This window comes from Arachis ipaensis, chromosome B9 (genome assembly GCF_059453495.1).
Source record: "Arachis ipaensis isolate K30076 ecotype BB chromosome B9, ASM5945349v1, whole genome shotgun sequence".
Taxonomy (NCBI): Eukaryota; Viridiplantae; Streptophyta; class Magnoliopsida; order Fabales; family Fabaceae; genus Arachis; species Arachis ipaensis.
This window is the reverse complement of record NC_142444.1, coordinates 71,447,291-71,456,871: the sequence shown is the minus strand read 5'-3', so window position 1 is coordinate 71,456,871 and position 9,581 is coordinate 71,447,291. Positions and strand designations below refer to the sequence as shown.

General features: G+C 41.4%; 1 protein-coding gene across 1 annotated transcript; it reads right to left on the bottom strand.

The window, feature by feature from the left end:
- Nucleotides 1–1,363: 1,363 nt before the first annotated feature.
- On the bottom strand, nucleotides 1,364–8,778 carry LOC148545016 (uncharacterized). Its single transcript, XM_088499029.1, has 3 exons — nucleotides 8,402–8,778; nucleotides 7,882–8,131; nucleotides 1,364–1,441 (listed from the first exon to the last, which is right to left on the bottom strand). Exons 1-3 carry the CDS (start codon nucleotides 8,776–8,778, stop codon nucleotides 1,364–1,366), a joined length of 705 nt encoding a protein of 234 aa, XP_088355155.1.
- Between the last annotated feature and the right edge of the window lie 803 nt (nucleotides 8,779–9,581).

Here is a 9,581-nt window from a genome sequence, read left to right as displayed (position 1 = left end):
CAATTTCTTGGAAAAGAAGTTATTATTTTGACCAAGTAACTCTATAGAAACTAACTGTCATGCAAGGAGTATTTACAAGCAAAACTAACTACACATGCAATGTACTAACTACTAAGCAAAAGATAAATCCATAGGTATCGAAGGGAAGAGATTGTTACCCATGGAGATCGGTCAAACGACCTCCCCACACTTAAAAATTAGCATGGTCCTCCGTGCTACGAACAATGCGCAAAGGGGCATCGGGATCGGAACCGTCACTATCCTCTCCTTCAGAGCTCCCATCACTCGGGTTTGAGGTGGATGTGAATATTTCGGGTTCCTCCATGCTAGGGGTAATGCAACGCAGAAGCTTCTTGATGTAACTATATCGGCGTTGATTGCACCGCTCATATCTATCAAGCTTTCGGTGAAGATCTTCTATCCTTTGATGTGTGGATCTTTGCCGTGGTGGTGATGATGAAGTGAAAGGAATAGTAGATGGAAGGGCTATGTCAAGGCTCGGGTTGTTCATGGGAAGATGTAAGTACTTTCCGGTTGGGACCACATTGCCCTTAGCTAGAACTATAATCTTTCTATCCTTTGCTTCCCAAGGAACACCCGCAGCAGCAACCAAATCAGATACCAATGCTGGAAATGGTAAATTACCCCGGTCGTGAACTTCACTCATCACTTGCTTGACAAGAAGCGGAATGTTCACCGGCTTCTCTGTGAGAACACACCAAACAAGCAAGGCGAGGTCTGCCGTTAAGGACGACTTGTGGGTGCTAGGTAGTACATAGTGAGATAGGATCTAGGCCCAAGCTCTAGCTTCCACAGTGAGAAAGCGAGTGTCAATGCTCTTTGGCCTCATCCGGAGTCGACCTTGGATCCAAAATGCCTCTGGCTCAGCAATGACTCGAAGGATCGAGTCCCAATCAAATCCAAACTTCTCTCGCTAGCGTAAGACTTCTTGGTAGCCATGCATGTCACTTGGTACCGGTAGGACATTAAGCACTTGTTGAATAGCCTCTTCCGAAACTGAAACTTGCTTGCGGCGCATGTATACCGATTGAAGGGAGGAAAGATGGTAGTTAGTGTAGAATTCTTCAACCCAAGAGAGGTTGATTTCCCTTGGTTTTCTCAAAAGAAACTCCATCCTCGTCGTTCAATGCGGGGTAAAATACAAGGAGTAACCTTGTCCGGTGGAGCAAGTAGATGCTCGGGATGATAGTTCCGTACAGATATGGAGGGGAACATAAGTTCACAGAAGCGGTTGGGAAACCTTGAAGAATCTTTCGCCGGCTTGCTCTTTTCCTTCTCATCAATAGGAGCGGGTTTCTTCGCTTTCTTAGTTAAGGATCCGGGTCCCAATGAAGAGCGCGCCTTAGAAGTGGATCTTTGGGGTGCCCTCTTTGCTGCTGGTTTCCTTGGAGCTTTCGCCTTGCCTTTCGTGGTGGCCATCCTGAGAAAGAAAGGGAAATAGAAAAACATTAAACCTAAAGTATCATTTTAATAAAAACATGCAATTGAAGGATAGGAATCGTAAAGACATGGGTCACAACACTTGGCATGGGATGCAAGAGGAAGTAAAGCATGCAGTGGCATGAGAGGAGTAATCTCAAGCATCCATAACAAAGAGCAAGTCACATTCAATGAGTATCTAATTAGCAAGCAAAGTGGACTCAATGCTTGTAGAGGATAACAAGTGAATAAGGAGAAGCATCCAAATGAAAGTACATTGTCAAAAGAAACCAAAATAGTATTCATGTATTTCCTCGAACACTTGGTGTGCAATTATTAAGCAAAGAGTAATTATGAGATACTTAATCAATTCAAAGCCCAAAATGGAACATCAATTATCACATAGACATCACACATTGGCAAAGATAAGAAAAAGAATGACAAAAGATCTATTAAAGCAAATTAAACTCAATTCAACATCCATGGAAAAATGAGAAAGAAAGAAAAAATAAGCAAACACAAAAAAGCAAGAAATATCATCATGTAAGTAAAAGAGAGACTAAGTAAAGCAACAAGGAGCATCTAACTAGAAGAAATAATGCAAAGAAAATGAAAGAAAAGAAAAGAAAAGAAGTGAAACCTTGAGAAGTATAAGAGAACAAAGTTGAATCTTCTTTTGTGAAGATGAGAAAGAAAATAAAAGAAGTGTAGTGCCACCAGAAGAGGTGGTTGTCGCCGGTGAGTGGCCGGAGACAAGGGTGTGGATTGTGGAAAGAAGAAGAAGAGGAGGGGTGTGATGGAAGAAGAAGAAAAAGGGAAATTAAGAAAGAAAAAGGGTTGGGAAAGGGGAAACATAACCGGGCGCGAAGTTATAAAACTGATTCGCGCAACCGGCGCGCGCGCGCACAGTGCGCTGGCACGTCAGTGAGGGTGTTAGCAAGGAACGCGTGCGCGGCAGTGGCGCGCACGCGCGAGGAGAGCTGTTGACGTTAGGATTTTTGCTGGTAAATAATTTTATTAAAAATAGTCGCGTTGTAGATATAGTTTCTAAACCTACAGAAATCCCTTCGTACAAATGTTTTGGTTGTCACAAGTAACAAATCCCTAAATAAATTGATAAACGAAGTATTTAAACCTCGGGTCGTCTTCTCAAGGAACTGCAGGGAGGTATGTTCTTATTATTGGTTATGAAGATTGTAAATTGGGGTTTTGAAAATAGGAAGCAAGTAATTTAAATTGCAATTAAAATAAGTAAATAACTGTAAAATAAACGTTTGGTAAGGTATGAGAAATTGGAAGTCCTGTCCTAATTATCCTTATCAATGGTGATGAGAATTGAGTCTTAATCCCACTTAGTTAACCTTTACTAAAGCAAGGGAAGGTCAAGTGGTTTGATTAGTCTGATCTTCAGGTTCTAGTCAATTCCTAAGAAAGGAAGGGAATTATTGAAGTTCAATTCAATTAGCAAAGATAACAATTATCGATCACGTTGAGTTTGATAACTCCTGAGTTACTGATTTCTTAACCAAGACCAAAAGGGGAAAAGTAAATCTATTCGAATAAAAATATCTTCAGATTGGAAGTAATAGTAACATAAATAAAAGAGAGCAATCATAAACTGAATTACCTCAAATAACATTAATTAAGAGAATTATCTGTAACATAGAAAAGTTCATAAATTAAATTGAGAAGATAATAAAAAGGAAAGGTGAACCTGATAAAAAAGGACAATCATGAAAGCAAGAAAAATCCTAAATCCTAATCCTAAAAGAGAGAGGAGAGAACCTCTCTCTCTAAAAACTACATCTAAATCATGAAAAGTGACTAATTGGAGACTCTCCTTTTGACTGGATGTATTCCCCCACTTTATAACCTCTAATCTGTGCTTTTTGTACTTGGATCTGGGCCAAAAAGGGCTTCAGAAATCGCTAGGAGCGTTTTCTGTAATTTCTGGTGTGTGGCCTCTGTCACGCGTTCACGTGGGTCACGTGGTCGCGTTATCTGGAGTTTTCCTTATCACGCGTTCGCTTCGGTCATGCGTCCGCGTCATCTGCGTTTTGCTCGTGGCGCGTGATCGCGTCAGTCATGCATTCGCGTCGCTGTCTTTTCGCGCTGGGCATGCGGCCGCATCATCCACGCGTTCGCATCGCTGCCAGTTTCAAAAACTCTATTTTGTGCTCTTCTTCCATTTTTGTATGTTTCCTTTCCATCCTTTAAGTCATTCCTGCCTTAGAAGATCTGAAACTACTCAACACACAAATCACGGCATCGAATGGTAATAAAGGATAATTAAAATAATTATTCTTAAAGCATAGGAAACATGTTTTTCACATATCTCATGTAATAAGGAAGGGAAAGTAAAACCATGCAATTAACATGAATAAGTGAGTGAAGGATTGAATAAATCACTTAAATTAGGCACAAAATATATCATAAAATATGGGTTTATCAACCTCCCCACACTTAAACAATAGCATGTCCTCATGCTAAATCCAAGATAAAGAGTAAGGTTAAAGTTAAAGTGGTGGAATCTCATGCAATGCAATCTACTCTAAATGCAACTACCTAAATGAATCATGCAATTCTAATTGTCATTCACTTGTATATAAAACTTATATGTAGTTGAATTAATTCACATTCTCAAGGAATCATATATGCATAGCCAAACCTTAGATAATGTTAAAGAACTTTTACAATTGAGATGGGAAAAAGAAATATTGTACAAACTTGCAAGACAATTAACAATTTAAGCAGAGATATATGTTGATGAGCTATTGAACCCTCACTGGATTTTGTGTTTACTCTCTAGTCACTCAGTGTTTATTGGGTTGATCACTCTATTCTTCTTTTTATCCTTACTTTCTATAACTTTGTTCTTCATCTAACCAATCAACAATTACAGAATACAGACATTTATTTTTTCTATTTTATTTTTTTTATTTTTTTTTCAGTATAACAAGACCTATTCTAACACATTCTTGGTAGGTGCTTAAGCTAGTAGCTAAAGAGAATTCTTCACAATATCGTTCACAATCCAAAACATAGCATTCTCCCTACTTCATTATTTCATCCATACCAAAATGAGGAAAACTACATTAACATTCTAACTATTCAACAAGAAGAATAAAACTAACATTCATATGCAATCAATCAATCATCAAGAAATCATAAAATTCACAAGAATTTGAAGGTTACAAACGAGATGGTATAAACAAGGAAGATCTTACCACGGTGGGGTGCCTCCCACCTAGCACTTTTCTTTAACGTCCTTAAGTTGGACGGTCCTTTTCTTAAGCTTCTTTTCTTCTTGGTGCATCCTCCAATAGGTACACCTCTAGCTCTTTTGGGGGCTTGTAACCATGATACTTCTTCACTCTATGTCCATTCACTTTGAAAGTTGCTTCACTCTTGGGATCAAACAACTCTACCACTCCATATGGCTTTATCTCCTTCACCTTGAAAGGTCCTTCCCATCTAGAGCGGAGCTTGCCAGGCATAAATCGAAGCCCTGAGTTGTAGAGGAGGACTTCATCACCTTCTTGAAAGTCCTTCTTTCGGATGTGATGGTCATGAAATGCTTTGGTCTTCTCTTTATAGATCCGGGCATTCTCATATGACTCATTCCTCAGACACTCAAGCTCCTCTAGTTGTAGCTTCCTAGCTTTACCCTGCCTTGGCTAAATCCATGTTGCACTGCTTTACCGCCCAATAGGCTCGATGCTCAATCTCCACCGGAAGATGGCATGTCTTACCATAGACAATCCGGAAGGGACTCATCCCTATCAGAGTCTTGTAGGCCGTTCTATACGCCCATAGTGCTTCTCCTAACCGGAGGCTCCGATCCTTTCTTTGTGGATTGACCACTTTCTCCAAAATATTCTTAATTTCCCGGTTGGACACTTCCACTTGTCCATTTGTTTGCGGATGATAAGCAGTAGCAACCTTATGCGACACTCCATAGTGCTTGAGCAATGCTTCTACCTTTCTGTTACAAAAGTGGGATCCTTGGTCGCTCACGATTGCTCGTGGCGACCCATAACGGCACACAATATGATTCCTAATAAAAGAGACAACGGCATTGGCGTCGTCAAGGCAGGTAGGTATGGCCTCTATCCACTTTGACACGTAGTGAACCGCTAACAGAATATATAGTACCCACTAGAGTTGGGAAACGGTCCCATAAAGTCAATGCCCCATACATCAAATATCTCACAGAACAACATAGGTTGCTGAGGCATTTCATCACTTTGGGATGTGTTTCCCGACCTCTGACACTGATGGCAAGACACACATAACCGGTTAGCATCCTTGAATAAGGTTGGCCACCAGAATCCACAATCCAACACTTTTTTTAGCGGTCCTTTGTGGGCCAAAGTGGCCACCACATTCGGACGAATGACAAGCTTCAAGAATTGGTTGGGTTTCAGATTCCGGGATACATCTTCGAATTACTTGGTCCACGCCTCTCTTCCACAAGTGAGGATCATCCCAAATATAGTATTTGGAATCACTCCTCAACTTGTCCCTTTGATTTTTTGAAAAGTTGGGAGGGAAGATTTTCGCAACCAAGTAGTTCGCCATTGGGGCAAACCAAGGAAAGCTATCCGACACAGCATGCAAACTATCCAATGGGAATGAGTCATTGATTAGAAATGGATCAAATTTTAAATTCTCAATGCGGCTTAAATGATCCGCAACCAAGTTTTGAGATCCACTCCGGTCCCTAATCTCAATGTCGAATTCTTGCAAAAGCAAGATCCAACGTATGAGTCTAGGCTTTGACTCATTTTTTGTCAATAAGTACTTTAAAGCTGCATGATCCGTGTATACCACTATCTTTGACCCTAGCAAATAAGATCTGAATTTATCTAAAGCATGAACAATAGCTAAGAGTTCCTTTTCAGTAGTGGTATAGTTGGATTGTGCTGCATCTAGTGTCTTAGAAGAGTAAGCAATGACATAAGGGAGTTTACCATCGCGCTGTGCAAGCGCGGCACCTATAGCATGGTTTGATGCATCGCACATTATCTCAAATGGCAACGTCCAGTTGTGGCCTCACACAATTGGTGCCGTGGTAAAAACTCTCCTTAGCTTTTCAAAAGCTTTCACGCATTCACTATCAAACTCAAAATCCACATCTTTTTGGAGTAGGCGCGACAATGGCAAAGCAATCTTGCTAAAATCCTTGATAAAGCGCCTATAGAATCCTGCATGTCCTAAAAACGAGCGGACCCCCCTCATAGATGAGGGGTGAGGTAAAGTGGTGATAACATCGACCTTGGCCAGGTCTACAGAAATGCCTTCATGAGATACTACATGTCCTAACACTATGCCTTGTCGTACCATAAAGTGACATTTTTCAAAATTTAAGACAAGGTTAGTGTCAACACATCTAGCCAAGACCTTGGCCAAGCTCTCCAGACAACAATCAAATGAAGTACCGTAAACACTGAAGTCATCCATAAAGACTTCCAGAAAAGTTTCCATTAGATCGGAGAAGACACTCGTCATGCACCGCTGAAAAGTAGCGGGTGCGTTACATAGTCCAAATGGCATCCTTTTATAGGCAAAGGTGCCAAACGGATAAGTAAACGTAGTCTTCTCCTGATCTTCAGGAGCAATATGTATCTGAAAGTAACCAGTAAATCCATCAAGGAAGTAGTAGTGAGATTTACCTGCTAAGCGGTCTAGCATCTGATCAATGAAGGGTAAGGGATAATGGTCCTTCCGTGTAGCGGCGTTCAGTCTTCTGTAATCAATACATACTCGCCACGCATTTTGTACTCTTTTAGTGACCATTTCACCGTCGTCCTTCTTGACCGTTGTGATGCCCGACTTCTTGGGGACAACTTGAACTGGGCTCACCCACTCACTGTCGGCTATTGGGTATATGATACCCGCATCCAGTAATCGGGTGACCTCTTTCTTCACTACATCGAGGATGGTCGGGTTGAGCCTCCTTTGCGGTTGCCTAACCGGCCTAGCTCCATCTTGGAGATATATCCTATGCATGCACTTGCAGGGGTCAATTCCCACAATATCTGCTAGGCTCCATCCTATTGCTTTCTTGTACTTTCTTAGAATATCTAGGAGCCTTTCTTCTTCTTCACTTGAAAGCTCACTAGCAATAATGACCGGAAACCCTTAGTTGTCCTCTAAGAAAGCATACTTCAAATGAGATGGAAGGGGTTTCAGTTCACTTTTTACCTCAAGCTGGGGTTCCTTTTCATCAAGCTCATGGAGTTCATTCTTGACAACTTTCTCATGTTTATCCTCTTGGTCATCCGTCTCCTTAACAATAGGGTAGCACAACTTGTTGTGGTCTTCTTCTTGCACTTTCGCTACTACTTCATCAATTACATCACATTGGAGCACGGAATGTTCTTCGGGAGGATGCTTCATGGCTTCCTCTAAATTGAACTTGATAGTCTTGTCTCCAACCTCAAACGAATATGTTCCGGTGAAGGCATCTAACTTGAATTTAGAGGTCTTGAGGAATGGTCTACTAAGTAGAACAGAGGATGAGCTTCTATTTTCTGTTGGGGGCATTTCAAGGATGTAAAAGTCAACCGGAAAAATCAAATCCTTGATCGCCACAAGTACATCTTCTGCTATTCCCATCACTATGATCACACTTTTATCGGCTAAGGCAAACTTTGCCGTCGACTTCTTTAATAGAGCTAAATTCAACCGTACATAGATAGAAAGTGGCATGATGCTTACACAAGCTCCCAAGTCACACATAAAATCATGAAAAGTGCGTCCACCAATACAACAAGACACTAGGCAAGGTCCAGGGTCACCACATTTCTTTGGAATAGGTTCCATCAAGGAAGAAATTGAACTACCCAAGGATAATTTCTCCAATTCTCCTATCCTATCTTTGTCTGTACACAAGTCTTTCAAAAATTTTGCATACTTCAAAATTTGTTGGATAGAATCAAGAAGGGGTATGGTTACCTCAACCTTCTTGAACACTTGAAGCATGTTCAAATCAAATTCCAGTGTTTTCTTCGCCTTCTTCACCATGGAAGGGAATGGAATAGGAATGGACTCGTCCAATATAGCTTTCCTCTTGGGTTCCTTGCGGTTTACTCCTTCTTCCTCATGGCTTTTGTCCACCACCTCCTCTTCATGTGTAGCTTCAACAACCATTTCTTCCTCATGAATGTCTCCCATGACTCTTGGAGGTATCTCCTCTAATATAGTTCCCGACCGTAGTGTAATGGCGTTGAGACTTCCCTTTGGATTTGGTTCGGGTTGGAATGGAAGGTTGGAAGAACTTGAGGGTTGGTTGGTGTTGTTGTTGGGAGTTGGTGTTTGGTTAGACATGGTCATCTTTGAGAGCATGTTGGAGAGGTTAGCCAATTGAGCGCCCAAGGCATCGAATTGAGCCTTGTTGCTCTCATCTCGCTTCTCCATAGCGGCTCTAAGCTCATCAACTTGATTGGTGGAAGATGGAGGAGTTTGGTTTTGGTTTTGTTGTCTATGGTGTGGTGCTTGGTACTTGGTGTAGTTGTTTTGATTTTGGTTGGAGTGGCCTTGGTTGGCATGGTAGTTGGTGTTGTTATGGTGGTATTGGGATGAAGATTGGTTGTTGTTGTGGGGAGAGGAAGAGTTGTTCCATCTTTGGTTTTGATTGCTTCCTTGTGCATTATCCCTCCACCCTTGATGTTGATTACCACCTTGATGGTAATTGTTTTGGCCTTGAGAAGGGTAAGGTGGACGGTTGTTGTAATTCACATTGGCTACTACAAGATCATGTTCCTCTTGAATTTGATGGCATTGATCGGTGTAATGTGTGGTGCTAGAGCACAAACCACAAATCCTAGGAGGACCTTCAAGTTGAGCAACCGGAGGTGGGGCTTGGATGGCTTGGATGGAGTAGTATTCCTTTTGATCCTTTTGTATTTGGGTAAGGATGGTAGTCATATCGCAAGTGCCTTGGTTAGACTTGACTCAGAAGGAGATGGTTCTACCACACCCTTGAGAGGATTACTTCTCACCCTTGTGTGTTGTGTAGCCTCGGCAACATTCTTTATCAAATTTCAAGCTTCTCCCTCCATCTTATTTTTTGAAAGGGAACTACTGCTAGAAGCGGTAAGCAATCTTCTATCTTCCACACAAAGACCTCCGGTGAA

What these genes read in the sequence shown, in the direction of transcription:
- LOC148545016 (XM_088499029.1), bottom strand. Translation starts at nt 8,778, where the DNA reads ATGACCATGTCTAACCAAACACCAACTCCCAACAACAACACCAACCAA. An exon ending in CAAGTGTTCAAGAAGGTTGA is followed by an intron (nt 8,132 to 8,401) that starts GGTAACCATACC and finishes TATCTATGTACG; the next exon opens with GTTGAATTTAGCTCTATTAA. An exon ending in CCGGAACATATTCGTTTGAG is followed by an intron (nt 1,442 to 7,881) that starts GTTGGAGACAAG and finishes TTTCTTTCTCAG; the next exon opens with GATGGCCACCACGAAAGGCA.